The sequence below is a fragment of the Choloepus didactylus genome, assembly GCF_015220235.1.
Source record: "Choloepus didactylus isolate mChoDid1 chromosome 25 unlocalized genomic scaffold, mChoDid1.pri SUPER_25_unloc1, whole genome shotgun sequence".
NCBI lineage: Eukaryota > Metazoa > Chordata > Mammalia > Pilosa > Megalonychidae > Choloepus > Choloepus didactylus.
In genome coordinates, this window is record NW_023637606.1 from 1,665,575 (window position 1) to 1,693,479 (window position 27,905).

The 27,905-nt window shown below is 60.1% G+C and overlaps 2 protein-coding genes across 3 annotated transcripts; one reads left to right on the plus strand and one right to left on the minus strand.

Moving 5' to 3' along the window:
• Nucleotides 1-18: 18 nt before the first annotated feature.
• SPPL2B (signal peptide peptidase like 2B) lies at nucleotides 19-16,448 on the plus strand. 2 transcript variants are annotated; one of them, XM_037824096.1, is made up of 15 exons: nucleotides 19-127; nucleotides 4,497-4,613; nucleotides 4,732-4,914; nucleotides 5,871-5,960; nucleotides 6,547-6,686; nucleotides 7,602-7,744; nucleotides 7,826-7,922; nucleotides 8,626-8,742; nucleotides 10,254-10,335; nucleotides 10,791-10,865; nucleotides 10,948-11,010; nucleotides 11,188-11,287; nucleotides 11,503-11,580; nucleotides 13,028-13,188; nucleotides 14,336-16,448. In XM_037824096.1, exons 1-15 carry the CDS (start codon nucleotides 71-73, stop codon nucleotides 14,597-14,599), a joined length of 1,767 nt encoding a protein of 588 aa, XP_037680024.1. In that variant the 5' UTR covers nucleotides 19-70; the 3' UTR covers nucleotides 14,600-16,448. The 2 variants fall into 2 exon arrangements, with proteins under 2 accessions (XP_037680024.1, XP_037680025.1); XM_037824097.1 differs by having other exon boundaries at nucleotides 13,028-13,235; nucleotides 14,336-14,473.
• LOC119525208 (basic proline-rich protein-like) lies at nucleotides 15,168-27,749 on the minus strand. Its single transcript, XM_037823809.1, has 6 exons — nucleotides 27,718-27,749; nucleotides 20,618-20,952; nucleotides 19,362-19,569; nucleotides 18,342-19,083; nucleotides 15,675-15,788; nucleotides 15,168-15,554 (listed from the first exon to the last, which is right to left on the minus strand). Exons 1-6 carry the CDS (start codon nucleotides 27,747-27,749, stop codon nucleotides 15,168-15,170), a joined length of 1,818 nt encoding a protein of 605 aa, XP_037679737.1.
• Between the last annotated feature and the right edge of the window lie 156 nt (nucleotides 27,750-27,905).

Here is a 27,905-nt window from a genome sequence, read left to right on the forward strand (position 1 = left end):
ATGCGCTGCCGCGGCGCCCCGGGGGTTGCCGGGAAACGTCGGCCGGCGGCTGTGGCAGGGACCCGCGGACATGGCGGCGGCGGCGGCGGCGCGGCTGGGGGCCGCCTTTCTCCTTCTCGCCGCCCAGGTGAGGGCCGTGCCGGGCCCGACAGCCCCGAAGGCCGCGGCTCCCCCTGCGCCGCTTCCCTCGGACCCCTCGCCGCGCCCCGGCCCGGCCCGGCTTGGGGCCCGTTTTGGGGACCCGCGACCCCGCGCCGGGGGCCCTTGGGGTCCCGGGCCCGGCGGTGACCTTGCGGGCGGCCCTTCTCCGGCGTGTCCTCCTTCCCCGCCGAGGAACTCCTTCCTAGCTGCGGCATTACTCCCTCCCGGCCCGGGCTGAAGTTTGAGGGGTCCCCCCTCCGTCCCTGCCTCCCCTAGGGGCCTGCTTGTCGCCGTCGGGATCTCCGTCCGCCCCTCCTTGGCTGCGCGGTCTGGGGCAGGTGACTGCCCCCGCTCGAGCCTCAGTTTCCCCGTGTGCGAAATGGGCGTGATGCTAGCACCCACCCCCGGGGTCGTGTGTCCCCGGCGCTCCTTGTGACCTTGGGCTTGGCAGTTCCCGCTTGGGGGTCAGTGGCTCGTTTGCAAAAGGGGGGACTAGAGTAGAGATTTGTGAGTGCATCCCGAGGCTGCAGGGAGTGAGATGCGTAAGGACCCAGCCTGCTGCCGGGGATGTTTGTTATTGAGTGATAAGGGGCTTGGGCTCTAGAGGGGGCGGACAGCCTGGTAGCTGATGTGTATTGTCCTAAACTCATCTTTTTTGCAATTCGAGTGCTGCAGCCCAGGCAGGAGTGTCCCTAGGAGCTCTCCAGTTGCACTGGGCAGCTGTTAACCTTGAGTCCTCTCTTGCAGTTCTAACTTATTATGTCTTTCGAAGCTGTCTGTCTGTCTCTTGCTGCACCGTGGTCACTGTCTCATGTCCCTGTGGCCCCTTTTGACCTCCCCATCTCCCCTACCCTCTCCCACCAACCCATTCTCCACATGGCAGGAGCCATCTTTTCCAAATGTGGGTCAGCTCTGGTCACTTCCAGCGGCTTCCTGAGAAAGGCCTCTGTATCAGGCTGCTGTGGGAACCTCCTTCCCCTTTCAGCTTACCTCGATGAGGCATTTACAGGGGACAGTTTGAGCTCTGGTCTCTTCTAGAATGTGCCTCCTCCTCTCCTGGCCCGGTTAACTCCATGGGTCCCTCTGGTTTCGCTTAGCTGTCCCTCCCTCTCAGAAGTTTCAGCAGCCACCCATCCCCTTCCCCTATTGGAGCTTGATTGCGCTGTCAGACACCGGCCTGTTTTCCTGTCTTTTTACCAGCCCATGAGCAATTTAAGGGGGGGACTTTGAAGTCTCAGGACCTTCCCAATGAGAGGAAAGCGGGAAGCGGGCAAAGGATTATGGCAACATCACAGAGGATATGACTTGGGAAGACTTTTCAGAAGCAGTGCCTCCCGGGCAATGTTTTGAAGGATGAGTAGGAGTTCGCCAGGTTAGAAAGGGAGAGGAAGGATGTTGTAGGCGACAAGAGCAGCGGGTGAGAGCGCTGATGACTTATTTGGGGCCTGGTGGGGGCTCGCTGTGGCCAGTGTGTAGGGAGGTAAAGGCCAGGAGGGAACTCACCATGCCCCAGGGAGGCACCCATGGACCTGGTGAGGAGGAAGGGGGGTGGGGTCCCCCAGCAGAGCTGCAGGGCAGAGGGCACGGGCAGGGCTGGAGTCCAGGGGTTGGGTTGGCCAGATCGGGGCCAGGTTCTGAGGGTGCTTGGTGCTGGGTGTTCCCACTTTGCTCTCAGCGTGGGGAGCCCACAGAGGTTTTTGAGGGGTGTCAGGGGGCGCGTGGCATTGCCTTCCCCACAGCGTCGACCCAGACACGCCCAGGACCCTCACTGATTGCGGCTCTGCCCACTTGGCTTCTGAGCCAGGGAGTGGAAATGGGGGTGTTTGAGTCCTGGCTCCCAAGACTGGCTCTCCACTGCACAGGAGGCTGTTTGGTGACCTTCCTGAATTCACTTGTCACCGTTTGGTGACCCTGGACGAGAAGTCGGCCTCTCCAGATTATACCCCCTTCTCCAGCGACGACAAAACCTGTGAGAAGAGAGGGGGAGGCCTGTGGAGCTGCTTCAGGCCTGAGCTGATTGGAGCCCCCCTCCGCGGCCCTCCCACCTCGCCTAAACCCCACTGCCCCTCCGCAGCCCCCCCCCATGTCCTTCTGCAGCCCCTCCTGCTCCCTCCTCAGTGGCATCTTTTTCTTAGGCCCCTGCATCCTTGTTTTTCCCCCTTGCCTGGAATTTCCCGGGTCTCCTAGAAGGAGGCTGCCCCACAGCCTTGCTGCCTCAGTTTCCCCCACTGATGCTGCGCGCTCTCATGGCACCCCTGCAGCATTGTCCCCCGAAGTCCCCGAGTGTGTCTCCACTGTGAGATGTGAGAAGTGGCTACCAAGCCTCTGGCTGTCCCAGGCTGTCCCACACGCTTCTGGTTCTCCCGATTCAGGGGGTTGCGCCAGAACTCAGGGTGTTCTCAGAGCCTGTGTCCTGTAGCTCAGCAGGTGAGCAAAGCTATTCAAGGCAAGAGCTTGCCTTCTCTGAGGTTGGATGAAACCACAGGTTTATTTTTTTCTTCTGCAGAGAAAGCCAGTTCTGCAAATTTTGGGGAGGCTGCTCTATGCTCTTAAGTCATCTCTTTTCAAGGAACAGTTTCTATCTATTCCCATTTGACACAAACAAAACCTTTCCTCCAAAAACCCAGCTCCTGTAGAACGTGTTGGCAGCCCTCTCTGGTGTGGGGCCCGATGGTTGATACTTGTGGCATCGCCCGTCCACACGGTCCCTGTTGCAGCCGAGGGACTCCATGTTGGGGTTCAAAAGCAGACGGTAGCTGAGGCTTAGTGCCAGTAAAACTTATTTACTGAAGCAGAAGGGGGCCATGGGCTGTCGGGTCCCGACCCCTGCCAGGGAGCACTCACTCCTGAGAGGCCCTGAGCAGTGCTGTGGAGGGGTGCCCTCTGGGGTGCGATTGGGGAAGGGAGGGGTCCTAGTTCTGTCTCGAGGTTGAGAGGTGCCCAGCAGTTTGCTGGTGGTGTGGGCTGGCCGGGTGTCCCCCCCTTCCTGAGCTGCCGGGACAGTGGCCCCCAGCCCAGCTTCTTTGGGGCGGGCGCCTTCAATACTCCATCTCCCTGAGTGCATCCTGGCCAGTGGGCCTGGGGTCCAGGCCCCCCTGGGGTGACAGCAGGCTCGGCACCAGAGCTGGTGCCCAGTGCCCCTGCGGCCCCTCGCTCGGGCACATGGTCTGCGGGCTGCTGGGGAGGGCTGGGCTCGGGCCGCGGTGACAGGAGGGGACCAGGGCAGGGCGGGAGCAGCTCCCCACGGGCCAGGGCCTTGTCGTGGATTCGCCAAGTCCCAGGGTTGGGTCAGGGGTCACGTACGGTGAGACCCCTGGTCTAGTCTCAGCCCTGCCCCCAGCCCGCCTTGCCCTGCCCGACCTCCTGCCTGTGTCCTTGTCCCGTGTGTGTCCTCGTCACGTGTGTGTGTGCCTCAGGTGGCCAGTTGCTGCCTGTGTGTACCTGGGCAGGTGCTCAGAGAAACCCAGAGGTTCTCCTCGCTGGCCCTTTGGGGCCCGGCGGGTGCTGCCAGGGGACTCTCCAGGGCAGGAGCCTGCAGATGGCTGGGGACGTTGGGGGTGGGAAGGAAGGTTGAAGCGGCTGCAGGCACCCATCTCCGGGGAGCGGGTGGGAGGTGGTGGTGCAGCTCAGACCCGGGGGCCTTTCTGTTGACGGGCTATGGCTCAGAGAGGGCCCGGGGGGACGGGCGGGGACAGTGTCCATGTCAGGACCGTGGGGGGGGGGGGGCACTGGGGGGGGCAGCGTCCACGTTGGGACTCTGGTGGGGGGCAGCGTCCATGTCCTGCTGCGCCCCCACAAGCCTGGTGCGATGGGATGTCGCACAGTCCCTGCCTGTCTGAAGTGGAAGTTCAGCTGCACCCTGGCATCGCCCCTTCTTGCCCCTCGGAAGGCATTTCTGGTGGCCTGAGCTGACTGGCAGCCACCCCCATGCTGGCCTGTGGGTGAGGGGTGACCCCCGGCCTGCTGCGTGCTGGCCACTCTGGGCCCCGATGTCCCCCATGGACCCTGGCTTCTGGCTCGTGGGGTGGCGCCCTGCAGAGAGTGCTTCCCTGCGCTCCTCCCCTCCTGCCTTGGGGAGAAACCATGAGGCTTTCCCCCAGGGAGTGCCGGCTTCCCCACGCCCTGATTCTCTAGGCCCTTGGCCCCCACCGGGACCCAGGCGGTGGTGTGGTCCCTGTTTCGTGTAAAGGGAACTGGGGAGCCAGTGCAGCTGCCCACCTCCTGCCTGTCGCCCGAGGGAGCTGTGACTGCACCCCCCAGCCTGTCCAGAAGGAGAGACCCTGTCCCCACACAGGGAGGCCCCCTCTCTCGCGGGTGAGCCCTGGCGTGCCCTCTGACCCGCCTTGTCGCCCCAGGGGGCCTGCGAGTACGGCATGGTGCACGTGGCTTCCGAGCGGGGCCCCCGAGGCCGGGACTACTGCATCCTCTACAACCCGCTGTGGGCCCGGCTGCCCCACGACCTCAGCAAAGCCGTGAGTACCCACAGCTGCAGGGCCACGGCCCCCGTGGGGGGCTGCCAGAGGGGGCTGCAATGGTGTGGGGCAGTCCGGCCAGGGGCGGGGCCCCTGTGTGACCCCTGCCCTCCCTCAGCCCCTGCTGCAGCTGCAGGACTGGACGTCCTCCATGCTCTGCTCACCCTCCGACCTCCCCGCTTCCGGCTTCAGCAACCAGATCCCGCTGGTGGCGCGGGGGAACTGCACCTTCTACGAGAAAGTGAGGCTGGCCCAGGGCAGCGGGGCGCGGGCACTGCTCATCGTCAGCCGGGAGAAGCTGGTACGGCTGCGGGGCGGGCGCGGGGTCAGCTGGGCACTGCGGGGGGCTTCCCTCCCCTCACCCTGCCCAAGGCCTGGGAAGGAGCAGAATGTCGTCCCCGATGCGCCCAGCTTTGTGCTCAGAAGAGAACACCTGGGTGGTTTGCTGGGCTCAGGCACGTCTGCCTGAGGTCGGGGTGGGGTGCAGCTGAGATCTAGGTGGCCCAAGTGCCCCTTGAGAGTCCCAGAGCCCCTGGGGGCAGCACCTGCTCTTCTAGCCTTAGGGCCCTGTGCCAAATGGGCAGGGGGTTCCAGTCCCTCGGGTCCTATGGTGTTGGGTCACCCCGGAGGGCAGAGGCTCCCTGACAGTCCCATGGACCGTGGCACCCAGCTGCCCCATCCTCACGCATCATGTTTTTGCCTGAAGACAAGGGCTGTAAGACACTCTGAGGCAGGATAACCGCTGTAGCTTTGTTATGCTCAGAGGGGTTCACGGTGATTTTAGGGGGAGTCTTAAGGCAACAGGATTTAGTTGTTAAAAAGCTGATGTCCAGAAACGTTTTGTGCCAGAAGCAGGTTCTCCCCGACAGGCCAGGATCAGGGCCTCCCAACGGGTCAGGTGGTGGGTGTCGGGCCCCCTCGGCCTGCAGACTCCCCCTCCTGCCTCCCACCTTCCCTGCTCAGGACGGCACCTGCTGAGAAGTGTCCCCCACGTCCCTGTGTGCTGGCTGTGGGGGGAAGGCAGGGCAGGGCTCCCGAGGCGCCCCAAGGGGACCCTGCCTGTCTCGGGGGTCGCAGGGAGCTGGAGGGGCGGGCCCAGTCCCCTGTGTGAGGGGCCGTGGTGGGCCGAGCCTGTGTGCCCCTGCCTCCCCGGCACCCCACCCTGAGGGGGTGGGCTCCACTGTCTCCCTGGGGAGCCGGCTGGGCCCCGGACAGCCTTCATGAGCTGCAGCCTCTCCCCCGCCTCACCGAGCCCAGGTCCCCCCAGGAGGCAACAAGACACAGTACGACGAGATCGGGATCCCCGTGGCCCTGCTCAGCCACGGGGACATGCTGGACCTCTTCAAGGTAGGCACTCACCCCCGCCCCTGGGCCCCGAGGGCTGGCTAGCGGGGGGTCCCCCATCATCAGGAGTGGACTCGGCCCCAGAAGTACCCACTCTCTGCATGACCAGTGAGAGTCACCCCAAACTGCAGGGGAGCTCATGCCCCCCAGGGCAGCCAGTGCTCGGGCGTTACAGGGGGTCCGGCTAGCTCTGCCGACAGCCAGGGACTCCGAGCCAGTCACCACCCCTCAGGCCAGGGACAGCCAGGCAGGGGGGTTCCCCAGGAGGAGGGTCTCCAGGAGGAGGGGGTCCCCAGGAGGAGGGGAGTCTCTAGGAGGAGGGTCTCCAGGAGGAGGGTCTCCAGGAGGAGGGGGTCCCCAGGAGGAGGGGAGTCTCCAGGAGGGTCCCTAGGAGGAGGGGGTCCCCAGGAGGAGGGTCTCCAGGAGGAGGGGGGTCCCCAGGAGGAGGGGGTAGAGGTGGGGATCCTAGAGGAGGAGGGGCCATTTCCCAGGAGAAGGGGGGGATCCCTGGGGGCCCCAGGAGGAGGGGTGGAGGTGAGGGGTCCCCAGGCGGAGGAGGAGGAGGCGGAGGACGTGCTTTCCGAGGCAGAGTTTCGGGCGAGCGGCGAAGGCAGCACTGTACGCGCCTGACGAGCCTGTGCTGGACTACAACACGGTCACCATCTTCCTCATGGCTGTGGGCACCGTCGCCGTTGGCGGCTATTGGGCCGGGAGCCGGGACGTCAAGAGGTAAGTGCCCGGAGGGGGCAGGCAGGTGTGCGGGCGAGACGGCATCCACAGCTCCCACAGCCCTCACCCCCTTTCTGGAGAACCTTCTGGAATACAGCCTGTTCCCGAAGGCCTGTGCTCAGAGTGTCACCTGGGGGTCCTGGAGCGATGCGGGTGCCTGGCCCCGCCCCTGCAAGTCTGTTCTGTGGGTCTGGTCTGGGGTCCCTGGAGGCCAAGACCCCCACCCACTTGGCATCTTGGCACACAGGCCGCTTCTATCACACAGCATGAGTGGCAGGCAGGCAGTTTGAGGGGGGCCTGGCCCTGCAGCCCAGAGAAGCTTGCAGGGGGCCGGGGCATCCTCGTGCCCCACACGGGGCTGGAGGGGCATCCCCAAGTCCTGCCTTCGGAAGCAGGCTCTCACGATGCTGCTGGTGGTGGGGGGACCCTGCCTCGCGGGGACACACGGGTGCTTGGGGCTCCGGGCCGCTCTACCTGGTTCTAAGGGAGAACCGGCTTTGTCTCCTGTCGCGTGGGCACTGGGGGCCCGTGCTGGGCCGTGAGACGGTGGGTTGGCACATCGGTTGGGTCTCCAGGCTCCCAGTGAGCCAGCCCCAAGTCCGGGGGCCCCACGTGGGATGTTTCATGCTGATAAAAGTAAAACCCATTCCCCCTGCCCCATGTGACCTGCCAGGCCCTCCCCACTCTCCCTTCCCTCCCCGGGAGCGAGGGGCTGCAGGGTGCAGCAGGTCACCCTTGTGCATTCTGGGGCCCAGGTGTTGTGCTCTGTCCCCCTTGGGAGCTGGGTCCCCTGCTCCCCCCCAGTCCCCTGGCTCTTGAGCTGCATGTGGCAGTGGGTGGGGTAGGGGGCAGCCCGTGTCGGGGTGCACCCCTCTGTGGGTGGAGGCCCCATGCCCCAGCACCCCGTCCCCCCAGGAGGTACATGAAGCACAAGAGGGACGATGGGCTTGAAAAGCAGGAGGACGAGGCGGTGGACGTGACGCCAGTGATGATCGGCGTGTTTGTTGTCATGTGCTGCTCCATGCTGGTGTTGCTCTACTACTTCTACGACCACCTCGGTGGGCCCCGCCTCAGGGTGTGGGCAGGGGCAGGGGCAGTCGCCACCGGGGTGCCGTCCGCCTGACCCCTCGCCCCTGCAGTGTACGTGGTCATCGGGATCTTCTGCCTGGCCTCCTCCACGGGCCTCTACAGCTGCCTGGCGCCCTTTGTCCGGAGGCTGCCCTTTGGCAAGTGCAGGTGAGCCTGCCCCATACCCTGCCCCCCGCCAAGGCCGAGTGCCCTGGGGGAGTCCGCGGTGGCCCTTGACCCTGCCGCCTGCTCCACCAGGCTCTGCTCCAGCAGAGGGGCCCCTTGCTCTCCTGAGTCCCCGGCCTGCCTGGCTCGGCGCGGGGTATGCAGCAGGCGCTCACTGCTGGCTCGTGGCCCCGGAGCCGGGCACTCTGGGTCGGGAAGCTGGTTTCTGGTCTCCGAGGCCGCCCCGTCCACGCCAGCTTCTCCTCCTCCCACCTCCTGCTTGACAAAGAGCCGTTGACGAGCCGCACCAGGGCTGGGTTCAGCAGGGACAGAGAGGGGTGACTCGGGGTCGGGGGAGGCTCCGGGACCCAGCGGCCAGCCCCAAAGGGTTCTCTGCAGCCCGGGGTTGGGTCGGGCTCCCCCCCAGCAGGTGGGGGGCTGCTGAAGGGCTTTGGGCACAACCAGATTTTCGGCACAGCTAGTTGGGGCTGAGGCGAGTCACGGGCAGGTACTCCACTCTCTGGGGCTTCCAGGCTGCACCCGCATGTCAGAAGCTTCCGGAAGGTGAGGGCAGTAGTGAGGGTTCGGTGCAGGGTGGGCCTGGGGCTGTGGCCGTGGGAAGGGGTGTGAGGAGCCGTGGGAGCTGGAGCGCGTGGACAGGGATCCGGGCACCCGGGGCTCTGACTGCCTGCCGCCCCCGCCCCAGGGTCCCCGACAACAGCCTGCCGTACTTCCACAAGCGCCCCCAGGTCCGCCTGCTGCTGCTGGCACTGGCCTGCATCTCGCTCAGCGCGGTGTGGGGCGTCTTCCGCAACGAGGACCAGTAAGTGCGGCGCCCCCCCCGGCCCGGGCCCCACAGCTGTCCCCGGACGGCCCCGGGCGGCTCCCAGTCAGCTCCTGGTTATTAAACCCCCCTCTCCGTGGAGGCCAGGCCGCGGCCCCAGGCCTGCCTGCATCTGATGGGCTGCATGCCAGCCCTGCCACCCACGGCCAGCTTCACCCGGGCCCGTGATTGGAACCTGGAGAAGGAGGCCCCGAGCCTTCCCCCTGGCCTGGCTCCCCGCAGCCACCCGGGGCAGACCCCACCCACGTGCTCCCCACACCCTGCGTCCCCCAGATGCTGACTCCCCACCCTGTGGGCTGCTTGCCGGGCGGAGGGGCTGCGACCCCGGGAGGGCCGAGAGGGGCCCTGCCTGTCCTGGCTGTGCCACCCACCGCCCCCAGCCGGCGGCCCCTCGTGGAGCCCGCCCGAGGCAGCAGACACTCTCGTGCCGGCGCCATCTGGAGCCGCGACAGATCTTCCTGGCAGAAGGGAGAAGTGGAAATATTTTGAGTTCTTTATACACAAAGAGAAAGTGAACTGTCACCATGGGACCTAAGCCAGGAAACTCGCTGCGGCACTCAGAGTTGGGAGGTGCCGTGTCCCAGCTGCTCGGGGTCGCAGGCCATGGATTCTGGGGCACCCCGTGGTTGCGCCCCCTCTCCTGCTGCAGGCCCCTGCCTTGCTGCCCGCCTGTTTCGGATGGGGCCCTAGTGCTTAGTGGTGACTACTCGGCAGGCGGTGGCAGGGCCAGTGTCCAGCCCAAGGGGGCCCGAGCCTTCGAGCCTTTGGGGGACTGGGGGCAGGGCAGAGCCTCGGAGCGGGTGAGGGAGAGCGTGCGGGCGGGGGCAGCAGGGGAGGCCAGCGACCCGGGCACGCCTTGTGGGCCGCCCAAGGAGGGGAGGTGGGGTGGGGACACCGGAGGGGGTGGCTTCCTTGGGGGCACCTGGGGTGGCCATTGCCTGACCTCAGCGGCCCCTCCTCAGTCCAGCCGGGACCGGCCGTCAGCTCATTTTGCAAATTCAAAAGCTGGTGTTTGTTCACCAGCCGGCAGGTCGCTTGGGTCAGCCGGGGGCAAGGCTGGCCCGTCCCCGCGTCATTTGCTTTCTCTTCACGTCCCTTGTGGCCGGGAGTCAGTGCACACCTGGCCGTTTCTAAATCATTTGAAATCTAAGTCTGGAAAGAGAAGTTCCAATCTGGTAGATGCCAGCTTCTCAGCCCCCTGCCCTGCCGATCCCTGTTGGGGGAGAGGATGCAGCCGTCCCTGCCCCACCGTCGGCCGGAGTGGGCCGTCCCCAGAGGAGGGTGCCGTGGGGGGCGTGGCGGGGGGAGCCCTGGGGGCCCTCCCTGGCCTCGGTGACAGGGAGCAGGGCCAGCCCGTCCCCAACCTGAGTCGCAAGTGGAACCCGCTGCTGCCCGAGAGCTGTGCCCCCCGCTCCCCAGAGGCTCCCCCCGCGGCCACTCAGCCTCTGGCCCCCCCATGACCTCCGCCTCTGATGCCGCACTGTCCCCAGGTGGGCCTGGGTCCTGCAGGACGCTCTGGGCATTGCCTTCTGCCTTTACATGCTGAAGACCATCCGGCTGCCCACCTTCAAGGTGAGGGGGTGGGGGGGCAGCCATGACGCCCCGACACTGCCTGCTGCCCCCAGCGGCCCCTGCCCAGGGCCTCCGTCCCAGCCGCTCAACCCTTGACCTCCCCCTGCTCTCAGAGCCCGTTTCCTCGTCTCTGGTTTCCCCGGGGCACGGGCTGGGTTCTGCTCAGACCTGGCCAAGGCCTTGTCCAGATGAGGGGGATGAGGGAATTCTGAGCCCTGCCAGGAGGGGAGGGGGGCAGCTCACGGGTCCTGGGGGGTCCTGGGGGCCCGGGCCACCCTCAGGGTGGAGGTCAGGGTGCCAGAGCCTGGGTGGGCACGGCCAGGACCGGCCATGGGGTCTGCAGGCGCAGCCCTGGGTTCAGAAGGCTGTGGGAGCTTCCGGGCAGTGGGAGCAGAGCCTTGTGCTCTGGGGGTCCCTGGTGCCGCCCCCACCCCACGCTCAGCCCGTCCCCCCAGGCCTGCACGCTGCTGCTGCTGGTGCTCTTCATCTACGACGTCTTCTTCGTGTTCGTCACGCCTTTCCTGACCAAGGTAGGCACCCCAGCCCATGGCCCCCACGGCCCCCCAGACCCTGGACCCCGGCCTCACTGACGGGAGCCCCTGTCTCGTTCAGAGCGGGAACAGCATCATGGTGGAAGTGGCGACCGGCCCCTCGGACTCGGCCACCCGCGAGAAGGTGCGTCCCTGCCCCTGGGGCCCCGCAGGCGCCTGCTCCTCACCCCACACCCACTGACCCCGACCAAGGCCCGGGCGCTGGAGCTGCTCGGCAGGGGCTGGTGGGCCCGTGGGGGTCGGGCTCTGTGCCCCTGGGGCAGAGCCGCCTTCCTGGCCTCGGACGCCCCGCTCTCCGCAGCTGCCCATGGTCCTGAAGGTGCCCCGGCTCTCCTCCTCCCCGCTGGCCCTCTGCGACCGGCCCTTCTCCCTCCTGGGCTTCGGCGACATCTTGGTGCCAGGTATCCGGACTGGGGGCCCCCTCCGGGCGCCGCCTTCCTCCCCGCTGGGCCCGCAGACCCCTGCTGGGCGGCTGGGGTTCCAGGACTGGAGGGTGAGCCGGGCAGGGGGTCCAGGGGCTACAGAGATGGAGGCCGGCCCCTCACGGGAGGCCTGTGCCGGGGCTCTGCATTCCCGGCAGCCTCGGCTCATTGCCCACCGTCCTCCCGTTCCGCAGGCCTCCTCGTGGCCTACTGCCACCGCTTCGACATCCAGGTGCAGTCCTCCCGCGTCTACTTCGTGGCCTGCACCATCGGTACGTGCCCCGGGCCCACAGGCTGCGGCTCCTTCCCCCACGGTTCTGTTTTTCTTTCTATTTTTTCTCCTTTTTCATTTGTTTCTTTTCCTTCCAAGACCCTTCACCTCCAAGTGGCCTTGAGCGAGATAGGCCTGTTTTTAAACTTCCCAAATCAGCTTGTTTGTCCCAGCCCCAGTCAGCCCAGAGGCCGGGGCAGCTCGTGGACGCTCTCCTCCACACACGGGGCTGGCCCGGGTCGGGGTGCAGAGGCCACGGGAGGGGAGCCCCTCAGTGCCCCCTCGTCACACCAGGAGAGGGCTGGCCGACCCCGGGCATGTGGGTCCACCACAGGCCACCCCCTGCCCCGGCTCGGCCTCCCTCCTCCTGTCTGACACCCCCAAGCCCCCCACGTCCCCACAGCCCCCATGGGCACCCCCTGAAGATGGAGGCCCCGGGGACGTCTCCTGGGCCGAACCGCAACTCACCAAAGCCTCCACTGTAATCGCGGCCACTTAGGTCCTCTGTGGGTGACAGACACCTTTGGTTTTTTATGTTCTGTTTGTATCACGTTATTTCTTTGGGACACATGGATAAGAAAGTTGACAAACAAGGCCTCTCCGTAGCCGTCTTGGAAACGCGGCGGCAGGTGTCGGACAGGCAGCCGAGTGCTCACAATGGTGAAGCTTTCAGGAAAATACATATTTTTTTCCCCTTGAAACTGTTAATTTGGAAACAATTGCAAACTTACAGTTACAGTTATGAGAACAGTGCAGCCTGCCCTGCGATTTACCAACTGTTAACGTTTTTTGTTACATTTGTTTTCTTACATGGTCACTTTTTTCCTTTTCTTTCTCTGCATGTGTGCACACACCCTTTGTTTTCTAAATATATATGTAAACACACACAGGAATTATTTTTTCCTGACCTAATTGTGAGAACAACAGCTGCCACTGTTGTCCCTTTACCCCAAAATACTTGAGTGGGGATTTCCCTAGCACAGGGAAGTCACTTACTTAAGGAGAGTTTAGTTGTCAAAGATCTGGCTTCACACACAACTGTGTGCATCTATTTCCCAGTCAGAGGCTTACAATCAACAGATGTTTGGCTGTATCTTGTAGCTCTTTCTGGAGCCACTTCTGTGGTTCCAGATTCTTCCACAGTTCCCAGCTGCCAGGTTTTCTCTGGGTTTTGACTCACAAGCCCCCACTCCTCAGTCCCCTCTTCCCCTTCTTGTTGACACCTGACCTGATAGGCCCGGAAGATGCCGGAAGGCCCTGGGTGCTGCCTGCCCCCATCTGCCCCATCTGTGGCACTGGGTTTGCATCTCTCGTCCTCATGCCCCTCGCCCATGTCTGCTAACGGCGTTCCTGCTGCAATGTGTGGGGTGGTTTCCTGCGGGGGGCAGGGGTTGTCTCAGGGGTCTGTCACCAGCCCGAGGTGACGGCTCCCCGTCTCTCCACTGCAGCCTATGGCATCGGCCTTCTGGTGACGTTTGTGGCGCTGGCCCTGATGCAGCGTGGCCAGCCCGCCCTGCTCTATCTGGTGCCCTGCACGCTCACCACCAGCTGCGCCGTGGCCCTGTGGCGCCGGGAGCTGGGCGCGTTCTGGACGGGAAGCGGCTTTGCGGTGAATACCCGTTTGCTATGACTGTTGGAGAAATAATAACCCGATAGGTTATTATATTCTATTATACTAGAATTAAAGTTGAGTAACCGCCCCTGGCGTTCCGGGCGTCCTCCCAGGGGCTTGCGTGTCCTGCCCTCGTGGCTCAGGTGGCCGAGGAGGTCAGGGCTGGGGACGTGCCTGGCTATGGTGCTGCTCACGTGTGAGATGTGTGCTAACTGCGCAGATGCCGATCCTTTCTTTCCGAGCACAGTGACACCCCACTTGACATCTGGTTCGTGGCTGCTTGCACCACGGGAAGGGCTGTGTCAAGCCCGCAGCTCCGTCCTCTCAAGGCGGATGGGGCCTCCCCGTGGAAAGGGATGGGGCGGGGTGAGGGGACCGCTCAACACTTCATACATTTCGGTAACTTCAGGACTTGCCAGCCTTCTGCGGTTGCCGGAGTGTGCGGTTGTCTCTGTGTGCTCCCTTCAGGAAATCACGGAGGGAGCAGTTCCATCTGTAACTTACATTTTAAGAACGTTTGGCCTCTGTACAAACTTACGTAAACGAAGCTTTCGCCCACGTTACCTCCGCAGCCAGTCACGTGGGGTGTTACTGTGTGGCGGTCTGTGTTTTGTCTCTCCTGGTGCTGAAAGCGTTCGGAGGAATAGTGGCTCCAGGCCCCGGGGAAAGGCTGTCCGAGCTCAGGGTCCAGTCTCCTCAGAAGGGTCCCTCTGCTAACTTTGCCCCAGGAGGGAGTGGATTCGTTCCAGCATTCTGGAAGGTTCCTGAGAAGCAGGGGACCAGAGGCAGGAGGGGACACGTCCAGCCCCGAGGGACAGAGAGATGTTTGGAAGGTTCCTTGCAAAAAGGCCTTCCCTGACCAGTCACCCTGCCCCCAGGAGGCCCCCGGTTTCCCTCAGGGTCAGCGGGAGCACCCGTGGGCCCCTGCAGCTGACGCCCCTCGGAGATGTGGTCCTTCCCGCCTGTCTTGAGCCTGGAGTGGACTGGGATGGTGCCGCTTTCTGCCCCCCATCCCTGCCACGTTCCCGTCAGATGTCTCCCACCCTGCCCCTAGCTTCCTTGTGGCTGGAATTTCCGGCCTGCCCCCACTGGAGCCTGGGGGTCCCCGCCTGCCGTCTCACCTGTGCCCTCTCTTCTCTCACAGAAAGACCTACCTCAGTCCTCCTGGGCCCCGGCCAGAGCCGATGGCCCGCAGCCTCCGAAAGACGCGGGCAGCTGCCCCTCTCCCCCACCCCTGAGTGAAGAGCTGCTCAGGAGCCCCCTCCAGGCTGAGCAGCCCCCCGAGCCAGCTGTGCCTCAGGACACAGAGGCTGCTGCCATTGCCCCTGCCTGTGCACCCACCAGCCCGGCTGCCAGCACGCCAGCAGCCGCAGACCAGGAGCAGGGCCAGTCCAGCGCCTCGGACTAGGTGAGCAGGGCCGCGAGGCTCTTGGCCCTCACCACGCAGCCCGCCAAGCCGACAGTCCTGACGGCCACCGGAGGGGGACGTGATGACCCTCCAGGACCCTGGGCGCACGTTGGGCCCACCACTCCCGGAAACATGGTGCTCTTGTCTGGCCGATGCCCCAGGCCGCCGCGGCTACGCCCCCCAGCCCTGCTCAGGCCCAACCCCGCGGGGCCGCCGCCAGCCCCAGCCACCTGCTCCGCCACCTCGCGCTGAGTCTTCCGCCTCAACTTCCGCTTATGGAACCTTCCGTCCGAGCGTGGGGTTGGACGCCGTCTGCCCCAGGAAAGACCAGGCCCGTTCAGCACACGAACAGCTGGATGCGTCGATACTTGGTGCTTAACCTGCTTCTTGTTTCTCCTTATCTACGAGGCATTCGCTTCTTGGGGGCAAGAAAGGAAAAGGTTTTTGTTGTTTCTTCTCTAAAGGAATGTTTTGTGCGCAGATTCTTTTCCTGAGGTCCAGTAGAGCTTCAATGTTGAAAACCTCGTGGACTGTCTGGGAACTTGGAAGTGGGATCCACCCACCAGGACTAGAGCTGTTGGCCCCCGCTGGGTGGGGAAGGGGCGGATGTGGGGTCTGGGCCCCGCTTCTGGGTGCCCGGGGCTCGTGGGGCTGGAGGTGAGTGGCAGAGCTGCTTGCTCTGGGACGGGAGCTCCTGCCCATGTGTGTCCGACTCCCTGTTCCAGTAAACGGCCGCCACGCTCTGGATCCCAGTAGTGCTGCTTTGTGGGATGTGACTGGGGATGGGCACAGGCCAGGGCTCAGCTCTCAGCGTCCGCACGGCCCCGCTCGCCGCGGGAAGGGCCGGCCCCGGGCAGCCCCAGGGGGCATGGTCACCTTGGGGTCCAGGGTCAGGCCCCCTGGTCATCCGGTGTGGAGGGTCCACGGGCCGCCTCATTGACGTGACGTTCCGGTCCTCGCAGTAACCCCACCCAGCTCACAGCAGAGGTGACGGCACTTGTATTTTTAAGAGCAGCGAGGAGCTTCTGGAATGTGCAAGGGTGTTCTGGAAACGGCGGTTTGCCTTCTACCTCACCGGCAGGTTCTCTCCCAGCCCTGCCCCGGGACCCGTCTTCCCGGCCTGCTTCCCCACCTTTGCTGCAACGCCCACCTCGCCGTTGCCACGCTCCACCACCCCGAAGCAGCCTCCCTGCAGCCGATGGACGCCAGGCCCTGCCCCGTCCCACCTGTCACCCCTGCCTGCCTCCAGGTCCAAGCCCAGAACGAAGTTTCCACTGACCCCATGGGATGCCGAGCTCCTGCCCAGGCAGCTGTCCCGTCTGGCCCACGCTTTCCACCGCTCTGTCCCAGGCAGAAGGATTGGGGTGAATCCATGATCCATTCCAGAAAATTCTAGCGCTGGGGGCCTGCAATCGGCCTTTGTCAGCCACGCTTCCTCCGGAGAAGCAATGCTTTTTCCTTACAATAAACAAAAAGAAGTCGTCTCCTCAAACCTATTTCCGTGTGTTTCTTAAAAGCTGAAGACTTGGGAGCAAGATCAGTCAGACCTCCCTCCCCGTGGGAATCCCTGGTCTCGGGGTCGGGCCCAGGATGGAACCCCCCGGAGGGTGGCCTGGGCAGGGGGCCGGGGTCGAGCCCCTCCTGCCGCAGAGACTGCGCCTTAACTTAAGTGAAGCCATTTCATACCTGGGCACAAGGAAGTGGGGATTTCGCTTTCTGTTTGGGAAGTTTGACAGATGTCAAGGCATTCAAAGGGGATGCTACTTCCTGAAGTTTCCTTTTGTATTTTTTTGCTTTCCTTCTGTTTGAATCTGATAATTAAACGTAGGCTTTTGATATTTACAACTCAGCCCTTGCAGTTTCTGTGATGCAGTGTGGTTCATTATCATATTCTGTGATGTCCTTATCGGTGGGAGCTTCAGAATTGGGAGAATCTTGGAAGCGACTTAGTCTGTTCTGCATGTTTTAGATACTGTTAGCTCATTAGCGACCGTACAGAATCAGAAGGGAACAGCCCAGAGCAGGACGGTGGGCTCTTCTAAGGGCCAGCGAGAAACAGCCTCACTCTGCAGGACGTTCTTAGAAGCCGCCACCAACGACGCAACGAATGGCATGGCCACGTGCCGATAAAACTATATCGACAGATGCAGAAATCTGAATTTCACAATTTTCACGTCACAAAATATTCCTTTGATTTTTTTTTTTTCCCAACCACTCAAAAATGTAAAAACCTTTCTTAGCAAACTAATACCAAAGCAAATACCAAAGCAAGGACTGAGTGAGTCAGGTATGCTCTGCAGGCTGTGAACAGTTTGCCAACCTCTGGCCCAGCCAGCCAGCCAGCCGTCTGTCCTTCCATTCATCTGTCCTTCTGTACATCCATCCATCCATCCATCTTCCCATCCAAGCAATCTTTTTTGAGCACCTACTGTATACCAGGCTCTTGTCCCCAGGTGGCTTGGCCTGGTGAGAAGGGGCAGATTTCAGTTAAGTGTGACCTGGCTTGGAAATGGGTCAGCTGGGGCTCTGGATTTGCACAGGAGGCACCCAGGAGGGCTGCCCGGAGGCGGTGGCTGTCATCTGAAACAGGGATGCACACGGAGGGGGGAGTATGGCTGGGCCGTGTTCAGGAAAGGAGGCTGGGCAGCCAGCCACGGGGAGGTGGGACGTGGTGTTTCAGGTCAACTGGGAAAGTGACGAGGCTGAAGTTCTAGAAAGATCCCACTGGCTGCCCTGGGGGCAGAGGACATGTTCAATAGACTGTTGAATAAACAAAAGAATGAATGAGTAAAAAATATGTACTCAAAGAAATGAAATCAGGGACTCAAATACGAATTCTCACAAACAGTAAAAGGTGGAACCAGCTCACAGCCTGCTTCGCCCCGGCCCCCAGAGATCTCCCACTCGAAGCAGGTCGCAAACACCCCCTGGGATCAGCTGCTGCCGACAGAAGGGGACAGCAAGGGAAGGAGCTGGGCTTGGGGGCGCCAGCTTGCATCCCAGCCAGAAACACCCAATGGTGAGGCTGCGGGATTGCTCTCCCTCCAGCACCAGCCTTGGCTCCCTATGACTCATGGCTTTCTCCAAAAAGTGGATGGGGCAGAGCAAGGGGTGGGCGGCTTCAGGGGAGCCTGGGGAAGCCCTGGCACCGCTGCCTCGACCTCAGCAGACCCCCTCGGGGCTGCCCTCTCCCACCCAGCGCCAGCCTCCACCTGAAGGCCGGCCCCGACGCTGCACCGAGTACCCAGCACCCCAGTCTCATCAAGACAAAACCACCAGACACGCGGCCAGCTCTGCTCAGAACCGTGCAGGGCACAAACCGTGCAGCCCAGGGCAGCCTCGGGAGACGCCACGACCGAGTTCACGTGGGATCCTGGGTGGGGTCCCGGGGCAGACACGGGTTGTTAGGGGAAACTGAGGAAACCCGGATCGCGTGTGGACTTCAGTTGACACTGATGCGTCCATATGCGTTCATCGATGGTGACAAACGTGCCGCAGCAGTGAAAGGTGACAGCAGGGAAAGTGGGTGCCGGGCACAGGGGTCTCCGAGCCTGTGCAATTTTCCTCTAAGTAAACCTATCCTAAGACAAAGTTGACTTTGAACCCGTCTCTCCCACCCTCCTCAGGAAGCGCCTGGGCCTCCACCTGGACGCGGGCGCCGGCTCCCCCCGCCCCGGGGCGCCCCCCACCCAGCCCTCCCCGGCGGGGGCCGTGGGCAGATGGGACCCGCCGGGACCCCCACCCCGGGCCACCCTGCCCTGGGCTCGCGGGAGGGGACGGGGTGCGCAGAGCCCGCCCGAGCGGGGGGCGGGGGGGGGCGGGGCTGGGGAGGGAGCGCCAGGTGCCGCCCCGGCCCCGCCCCCGCCTCGCTCCGCCCGTGGCCCCTAAAGACCCCGGATGCGGCGCCCGGGTCCCAGCCGGCGGGAGCGGGGGCAGCCTCGGCGCCCCGGAGCGCGGTGAGTCCCGGGGGGCCCGACAGTGGGTCCGCTGCAGCCCCCACCTCGCTCCCCCTCAGTTGGCCACGGACCCCGGCCGTGTGGACGCGGCGGGCTGTGTAGACGGGGTCGGGCTGCGGAGCTCCTGCGGGGCTGTCTAAACGGGACCGGGCTGCATAGACGCGGTCGGGCTGTGTAGACGCGGCGGGGCTGTGTAGACAGGGTCGGGCTGCGGAGACTGCGGGACTGTCTAAACGGGACCGGGCTGCATAGACGCGGCCGGGCTGTGTAGACGCGGCTGGGCTATGTAGACAGGGTCGGGCTGTGGAGACCCTGCGGGGCTGTCCAAACGGGACCAGGCTGCAGAGACGCGGCTGGGCTGTGTAGACGCTACGGGGCTGTGTAGATGTGACTGGACTGTGTAGACAGGGTCGGGCTACGTAGACAGGACCGGGCTGTGTAGACCCGGCGGGCTGTGACGATGGGGTCGGGCTGCACAGACCCTGTGGGGCTGTGTAGATGGGTCCGGGCTGCGTAGATGCATCAGGGCTGTGAAGACAGGGTCGGGCTGCAGAGACCCTGTGGGGCTGCGTAAACGGGACCGGGCTGTGTAGACGCGTCAGGGTTGTGTGGACAGAGCTGCGTCTGTGTACGTGGCCAGGGCGGTGTGGACACGGCAGGACTGTGTAGGCGGGATTGGGCTGTGTAGACGCGGCGGGCTGTGTAGACGGGTCAGGCTGCATAGACACTACCGGCAGGGCGGAGGGCGCTGGACCCCGGGCCCCCCTCCACTCCCAGCGCAGTTTTCCCGCAGTTCTACACCTCACCTTTGCCAGCACCGGCTAGGAGACCCAGCCCGGAGACAGGGGCCCCGAGTGGGGTAGAACTCGGGTTTATGGAGAGCGGGTCCCCGTATGCGTTTGATGCAGCTGCCCTGGGAGCGCTTTCCTGCCCACTGCGACCAAATGAGGACTTTGGGGAGCGGTTGGAAGAGGGTGTGATGCAAAGGCCTGAAGATGGGCGGGGGTCTCTGGCCTGGGGAGGGGGCGGCTGCCGTGGGGTCACGGGAGTGTCACAGGTGACAGGAGCCTCGCCGGTGGGACCCTGGAAATTGTCACCAGTGATTCACAAGGTCTGCGAATCAGTGAAGGGACCAGCGGGCAGGGTCTGGGCTCCGAGTGTCCCCACTGGTGGGGACTGACCCCTCCCGACTTCTCAGGGGGTCACACGGGGGCTCGGGGGACCCACAGAGGATGGGGAACGTTCCACATCCAAACAGGCTTTCCACCGCCCCTTGTGGCATCTCCCAGGGCCCTGGGGCTCCAAGTGGATTCACGTTTGGGGCATCGTGACCGTGTGGACGTGAAACGTGACAAGTAACGGGGCCGCTGGGAGCCGCCGTGCCCCAGCCCTGCAGCCCGCTGACCCCACACGCCCACTCCCCTCTGCCTGCTGTGGCCAGGGCGGCTGTGGCGGTGTGAGACTGTGGGTGTGATCACATGTGGTTGTGTGTGTAGGAGTGTGGGTGTGATGGTGTGTGAGTATGTGTGAAATTGTGTGTGTATGATAATGTGTGAAACTGTGAGTGTGTGGTTGTGTGTAATTGTGATCACGAGTGGTTGCATGTGTAGTCGTGTGTAGCCATGTGTGGTGTGTGTGGTTGTATGTGGCTATGTTTGTGGTTGTGTGATTGTGTAGCGTGTAGTCACAGTTGGTGTGTGTGTGGTCATGTGTGTGGTCCTGTGTGGTCATGTGGGTGGCCATGAGTAGTTGGGTGTGTTGTGTGTGGTCGTGTGTGATTGTGGTTGTGTTTGTAGTGTGTAGCTGTGTGTGGCCATGTGTGTGGCCATGAGTGGCTGCGTGTGGCAGTGTGTGTGGCTGTGTGTGGCCTTGAGTGGCTGTGAGTGGCCGTGTGTGGCTTTGTAGTTGTGAGTGGCTGTGTTGTGGCTGTGTGTGACTGTGAGTGGCCGTGTGTGGCTGTGTTGTGATTGTGTGTGGCTGTGTGTGGCCGTGTTGTGATTTCCCCTTTCCGGTTTCCTCATCTGGAAAGCGGGATGAGGCTGCAGAGACGCGGCCTCCTGACCCTCTGTCCCCCGGTGACCGCGCACTGAGTTGCTGGTTGTGACAACCAGATGGGGCCTCGTTCCCAGCCCGTCCGCCCGGCGGGCCCTGAGCGATGGGGACGCAGACTGCAGAGCTTTGGGGACTCTGGTGGCCGCGGTGGGCGCGGCCGGGAAAGACGGCTTAGGACCCAGCGCCGAGAGCCGCCCCTGCTGTGGCTGTGCCCGGGAGCCCCGGAGCTGGGACGGGCACAGTCGGGGACTCGGCAAGGGCGGGGGCTTCTCCTGGGCCAGCAGGGGCTCAGCGTCCGGGGTGCGGAGCTGGGAGCCGGGCGCTGGGGCGGGGTCTCTGCTGGTGCTGGAGGAGAGGAGGGGACGGAGGGCTGAGTGTGCAGGAGGTTGCGACTGTGCCAGGTTGTGATGGAGTGTGTCTGTGTGTGATCTCATGTGTGCTGTGTGGTTGTGTGATTGTATGTGGTGTGTGTGGTTATATGTGTATGTGATGTGTGTTTATGTGTGGTATGTAGTTGTGTGATCATGTGTGGTTATAAGCCCATATGTGGTATGTGTGATTGTGTGGCTGTAGGTCCTTGTGTGTCTGTGTATGTTGTGGTTGTGTGTGTGTGTGTGTGATCATGTGTGGTGTGTGGTTGTATGACTGTGTGTGGTGTGTGTGTCCATATGTGATGTGTAGTTATGTGTCCATGTGTGGTGTGTGTATCCGTATGTGGTGTGTGGGTGTATGTCCATGTGTGGTGTGATTGTGTGTGATGTGTATGTGTGGAGTGTGTGATCGTGTGTGGTGTGTGTCAGTGTGTGGTGTATGATCGTGTGTAGTTGTATGTCCATGTGTGGTCATGTGTGGTGTGTGGTCATGTGATCGTGTGATCATGTGTGGTGTGTGTCCATTGTGATGTGTGATTGTGTGATGTGTGTCTGTGTGTGGAGCATGTGGTGTGTGTCCATGTGTGGTGTGTGGTTGTATATCCATATGTGGTGTGTGTGATGTGTGGCTGTGTGTGTCCGTTGTAGTGTATGATCATGTGTAGTTGTATGTCCATGTGTGATGTGTGGTGTGTGGTTGTGTGGTTGTGTGGTCATGTGTGGTGCGTGTCCATGTGTGGTGTGTGGTTGTATGTCCATATATGGTGTGTGTAATGTGTGGCTGTGTGGCTCTGTGTCTGTTGTAGTGTATGATCGTGTGTAGTTGTATGTCCATGTGTGATCATGTGTGGTGTGTGGTTGTGTGATCATGTGTGGTGTGTGTCCATGTGAGGTGTGTGGTTGTATGTCCGTATGTGGTGTGTGTGATTGTGTGTGGTGTGTGATTGGCTGTGTGTGTCTGTTGTGTGTGATTGTGTGGTTGTGTGGTTGTGTGATCATGTATGGTGTGTGTCCATGTGAGGTGTGTGGTTGTATGTGCGTATGTGGTGTGTGTGATTGTGTGTGGTGTGTGATTGGCTGTGTGTGTCTGTTGTGTGTGATTGTGTGGTTGTGTGATGTGTGGTGTGTGTCCATGTTAGGTGTGTGGTTGTATGTCCATATGTGGTGTGTGTGTGTGTGTGGTGTGTGATTGGCTGTGTGTGTCTGTTGTGTGTGATTGTGTGGTTGTGTGGTTGTGTGATCATTGTGGTGTGTGTCCATGTGTGATGTGTGGTTGTATGTCTGTATGTGGTGTGTGTGGTTGTGTGTGGTGTGTGATTGTGTGGCTGTGTGTCCATTGTGTGTGATTGTGTGGCTGTGTGTGTGTGCGATCATGTGCAGCCGTGCGTATAACTGTACATGCACACTCTCCCCTTCTTGCCCGATTCCGTCCGTCTGTCCTTGGTCTCCGTCCTGCGTGAGAATTGAGCTGCCGCCCGGTGGCATCTCCACGTGCACCGTCCTGTTTAATTTCCTCAGCCAGCCAGCGTGGGGCCCCAAAGATCCCACCTTTCCAACCCCGGTGGCCCCCGATCTGTTCTTCCTTCTTTCCTAGAGTTCCCGTCCCTTGTCACCCCATGATCACCTGCCACACTTGAAGGGCAGGTCTGGGTAGCAGCAGCCGTTTCCTGATAGAAGAGCCACTCAGCAAAGCACGGGAAGTTACTGGAACCCTAAGAAGGCTCTGCATATGTGTATGTGTGTGTGTGTGTGTGTGTGTGTGTGTGTGCATGCACGTGCATGTCTGAGCCTCAGTTTCCCTATATTTACCAGGAAGGCAAAACCCACTCATTTAAGCCTGTTAGCTCACCACAAGTCCTAGGCACAAACTTCCCGCGTGTGGCTGCTTCTGTGGGCATAACTGCGTCTCATCCGTGTCACCGGCCACCTCCTCCCTGCCAGCTGTTCAGACCATTTCTTTTCATATGCAGAGTTCTAAAATTAATGCACAAAATAACATGTTCTGGACTATTGGCTATTATCTGCACAAGACTTTGTTTTTTCCGCTTTCAAAAGTTTATTATGGACTTTTAGTTCCAGGATCCCACATTGCATTTATCCCAGGTTAGTAAGTGATCTAAAGTTTGTTTTTTAAAAAACCTATAAGCTTCTATTGGTTTCCTTGCCATGCTCTTGTTTGTCAGCCTTTTCCCCTCCATGCTGCCCACTCTCTCCTAGGACCAGCAGCTCCTTTCTCCTCTCTGCAAATTAGAAAGCTGAAAGAACACAGGAGCTCATTGCTGTAAATAGTTTTCTCACAAACACCTCTTCCCATGAAAACCTAACAAAAAGTTCACAGACTAAAAAAGAGACTGAGCTTATTAAATTTCCTTCAGCCTTGCTGAGTGATTTATTTCATGCAGTTGGGGCAGTGGGAGAGGGGAGGTTTTCCCAGCTAGGTTTGCATCTGACGAGAGTGATGGGTGAAATAAGAGAGGCTACAGATAGACAAGAGCTGCCTGTTTCATCAGCAGGCTCTGGCTGTAGCGGAACTGAAGAAGGCATATGGGATGGAATGTCCTGAAAATTATGATTGCTAGGGATGAAGTGAAAGGGAAAAAAAAGATCCAGAGAGGTGGGGAGGATGGTTAAGGAGTTGAGAGTAAGAAGAAGAAATTTAGGAGCCCGGGAGCAAAGCTGAAGGTTTTATTGAAGTTGATGGTTGCCTGTGGATGGAAAAATTGAGCCCAATGGCTGTGTTTCCCCTTCAGGAAGTCCAGCCCCTGGTTTAACCAAATAGAGAGAATTTTCCATTAAAGGCAAGGAGAAGATTCACAACAGAGACTCAGAGAATTGCAAGAAGGATGAGGAGCTAACGAGGACAAAGAGATGAGAACAAGATGAGTCTCAAAGAATGGAGAGTGGTGCTTCCTGGGAGTGGAAAATAGAAAACAAGACAGAAAAGGGGTGGAGTCAATCAAGTGTATTAGCTATCTGTAGCTGCGTAACAAATCGCCCCCAAGTTTAGCCAATCAAAGCAACACACATACTATCTCAGAGTGGCCGTGAGCTAAGAATTTGGGAGTGATTTAGCCAGGGGTTCCAGTTAAGATGTCAGCTGGGGCGGCATCTTTTGAAGGTTCAGCTGGAGCTGCGGGACACACTTGCAAGTTGGCTTCCTCACGGGGCCATTGGCTGGGGGCCTCAGCTCTTGCCGTGAGGAACTCTCCAGAGAGCTGCTCGAGTCTTCCCCAGAGCGACTGATCCGAGAGAAAGCAAGGAGAGAGAGTGGGATGGGACAAGGACATGTGGAACTCCTGCGCTGAGTGAGATGGGGAACCCTGGGGGGTTCTGAGCAGAAGGGAGACACTAGGTTGCAAACAGAGCCGGGTAGGTGAATACAGAGACAGCAAACCCAAAAACAAGCCTGGCTGATATTTAGAGCAGGGTAGAGGTGACAGCATTTGGGGACAGACTGGATGGGGGACATAAGAGGTGCCAAGGATGACCCCAGGATTTTTGGGTGGAGTGACCATAAAAAAATGGAACTGCTGTTTGAGCTGGCAAAGACTGGGGAGGAACAGGTTTTGTTTCTTTTTTTTTGGAGGCGGGGTCTGGGGAGAGAGATTTCCGAAGCTGAGCTTGGTATGTGTCAGATTGGAAAAACTGTATCAGTTAGCTACGCCACATAACAAGTTATCACAAACTTAATGGCTTAAAACAACACCCGTTTATTCTCTCACCATTTCTGTGGGTCAGGAGCCCAGGAATGGCTCAATTGTGTTCTCTGTTCAGGGTTTCGGGAGCAACGTGTTGGCCGGGCTGTGTTCTCGCGTGCAGACTCGACTGGGGAAAAATCTGCTTCCAAACTCACCCGGCTTGTTGGTGGACGCCAAGGGCCTGGCTTTTTGGTGGCTGTTGGCCGGGATCCCACCCAGAGCTGATTTCTCCAACGTGGCTCCTTCCTTCGTTGGCTGCCTTTTGAAAGCTAAAATGTATTTTTTAAGGAAAACTTAGTCACCGTCACACACACATAGAAAACAAGCAAGGGAAGGCAACTGAAAAAAAAAGTGAAGAAAACAAAAGAGGATTATTAAATCATTACTGTCCTCTAGGGTGAGGCAAGTGAGGCATTTGTGTCAGGTGAAAATGTACGGGGACGTTAGAAACACAGTGATCGCAATAAATAATACTTTAACGCAATGTTATAAAACACCTAATGGATGCAGAGGAATTCATGATAAACAAAACACCAACATTTTAAACAAAGATAGGTGTCTGGCAGAGCTGGGACTAGTGAGTTGTCTGATCCTGTCTTTGTGTCAAATGTTGATGTTTTGTTGGGCGTGGATTTTTTTTTTTTTTTTTTTTGCGTTCATTTTGATTTTTTAAAATAGTGCCTACAAATATTCTTTATCTTAATAACTAAGATTCCCCGGCATCAAACAGGCTGGAAACAAACGTCATTTGGCTTCACTCCGAGTTGCTCACAGCTCTGTCCAGGGTGTCATCTTGCTAGCACTTCCTGGGAACCCCCAAACTGGTCCAGATGCTTCCTTTGGGGGAGCTCATGGCCGGCCCCTTTGGGCCCCGGGGAGACCCAGAGACATCAACGCAGCATTTGAAATTTTAGACCTGACAATAATGAGGCCTTAGATCCTTGTCAAATCTTCTCGAAGCCCCCGGCAACCATCCTCCCACTCGCTTCTCTTTTTACAGCTGCACATTCGTCCCTTACATGTTAGTGCTATTTGTCTGGTGTGGTAATTTACCCTCCTGTGCCTCTTTCAAAAAATAAATGATGCCTCACCCCCAAGGTGACGGCATGAATCAGAAATTGCCTTTTTGTGTCCTCTCTTATTTCCCTTATCAGCCATCTTCCCAACTTAGGTTTTGAATTTCATTCTCTTCCATCCCCGGTTTTTGCACACAGAAAATTCTAGAAGATACTTTGTAGCTTGAGATTAGGGGAGTGAAGGATCTTCTAGAATCATCCATCCCTCCTTTCATCTCTTTCTTAAGTAAAACACTTGCCCGGCTGGCACAGGCCGTCTCCACCGTGAGTGAGTGAAAAGGGAAAGAATCAGCTAAACGGGCAGGATGGGTTTTGTTTTGTTTTGTTTTGTTTTTTTGGTCTACCCAACGCCAAAGAATTAATTTGGTTTAGCTCGCTTTTTTTAAAAACCCTAAATTGACTTCATATCTTGGTTTGAAGTTTACTTTAACTTAGAAATATGAGCAGAATCCCCCCCACACCTGGGAATCCCTGGATGAGGGGTGTCTGCTGACCCCCAAGAGATTCTACATCCCATAATCATCTGACCTGCTGACGTCCTAGGAGGCTGCACACATTTAAATGCACAACCTTAGTGGGGGGAAAAGAGGAGGTGAACCCCAGAAGCTGGGGGCCCCCCTGGTTTATACCATCTCACCCATCAGGAATTTATTCGGGAGTATGGTGTGAGGTAGGGCTCGAACTCAGTTTTCCCCCAAATAATTAACTCAGGGTCTCCCCTCGGCACGGCTGACATGGGGGCTGGATCATTCTTTGGGGTGGGGTTGTCTTGGGCACTGGAGGGTGCTGAGCATCCCTGGGCTCCCCAAACTCAACGCCAGGAGCACCCCCCAAGTTGCGACAACCCGAAAGCGTCTCCAGTCTTGCTGTTTGTTCTGGGGGGGAGTGGGCAGGATCACCCCGAGTGAGAACTGCTGGTCCAGACAAGCGTCTCTGGTTGTCGGAAAAGTGGATCCGTGGAAAAAGACTGTGGTAACGAGGCCGCCAGCAAAAACCAGAGGCGGAAAGGGTCAGCGGAGTCAGTGGAATGGCCGGCACTGGAGGCAAGAAGGCGTGGGGGCTGGGAGAGGACGGGGACACGAAGGGGACGCCCAGGTGGCCGGGTGGGGTGTCCCAGCAGAGGGAGAAGTGATCACCGAGGCTGGGAATCTGGAGGACGAGCAGCCAGCAGGTTTTCCGGGGGACGACTGTCCACTCTGGACGGGCTGAGTTGCAAGCGGAGACGTCCCCGTGACCGCACCGGTTGAACGTTCCAGAGAGATGTTGGAGCTGGAAATTTATCTCCAGGAACTGGTGACTAACTGGTCACTGATGGTCCCTCCTGGAGCTGGGAGCTTTCCTGGGCATTGGAGGCTTGGAAAGTGGGATAGAAGATGGAGAGGAAGAGGATGGAAGGCCTTTTGCGTGGACTATGACGTGGGGGATACTTAGAAATGGTTTTCTGCGCTCTTCTTTGTGGATCTGCATGGCCCATCAAGTTTGTGCCAACAAAGGAGGAGGATTAGCAAGGAAACAAAGCCCTCACTCGAGGCTCTTTTGTCCCTATTGTGTCCCCGAGGGAGAAGGGAGAGCCCCCTGAGACGGCTCACTGAGGCGGAACCTCATATCCCCGAGTCTCTGAAGGTGTGTGGAAGAGGTGACGCCATCACCACCCAGAAGCCAGGTAAAACCCACGTTGTGCCGAGTGTACCATTCTCTTTCGGACGCCAGCAGGACGGGGAGGTGAGGGTGTTTTCTTGGTGGCTGTCCTTTAGACGTTGCTGCATCCTGCTCTGGTGTGCCCATGACTTCATGTCTTGATCTTGTAAGGAGAACCCAACTTGAATCAGCTCAAGCGGACATGGCCTCCCATAGCGGAGCAGACCGGAGGAGGATCTGGCTCCTGCAGTGGGGCCCGGTCTTCCCGTCTTGTCCCCTGAAGCCCTTCCCTGGCCGAGGCTCCTGCCCCGGAACCCCCACCCCCACCCATTCTCTTCCTTCAGCATCTTGACCGCCATCTTTCCCGTTGGCAGTGGCCAAAATGGCAGCCCATGGGCCCATCTTGGTGGTTTAGAAGGCCCCCTGGAAAGAAGGCTGCTGTTAGTTGAAGCCTATGGAACTGATCACAGTCTTTTGTCTTGGTCTACAAGAGTGGCAATTTCAAACTGTTCATA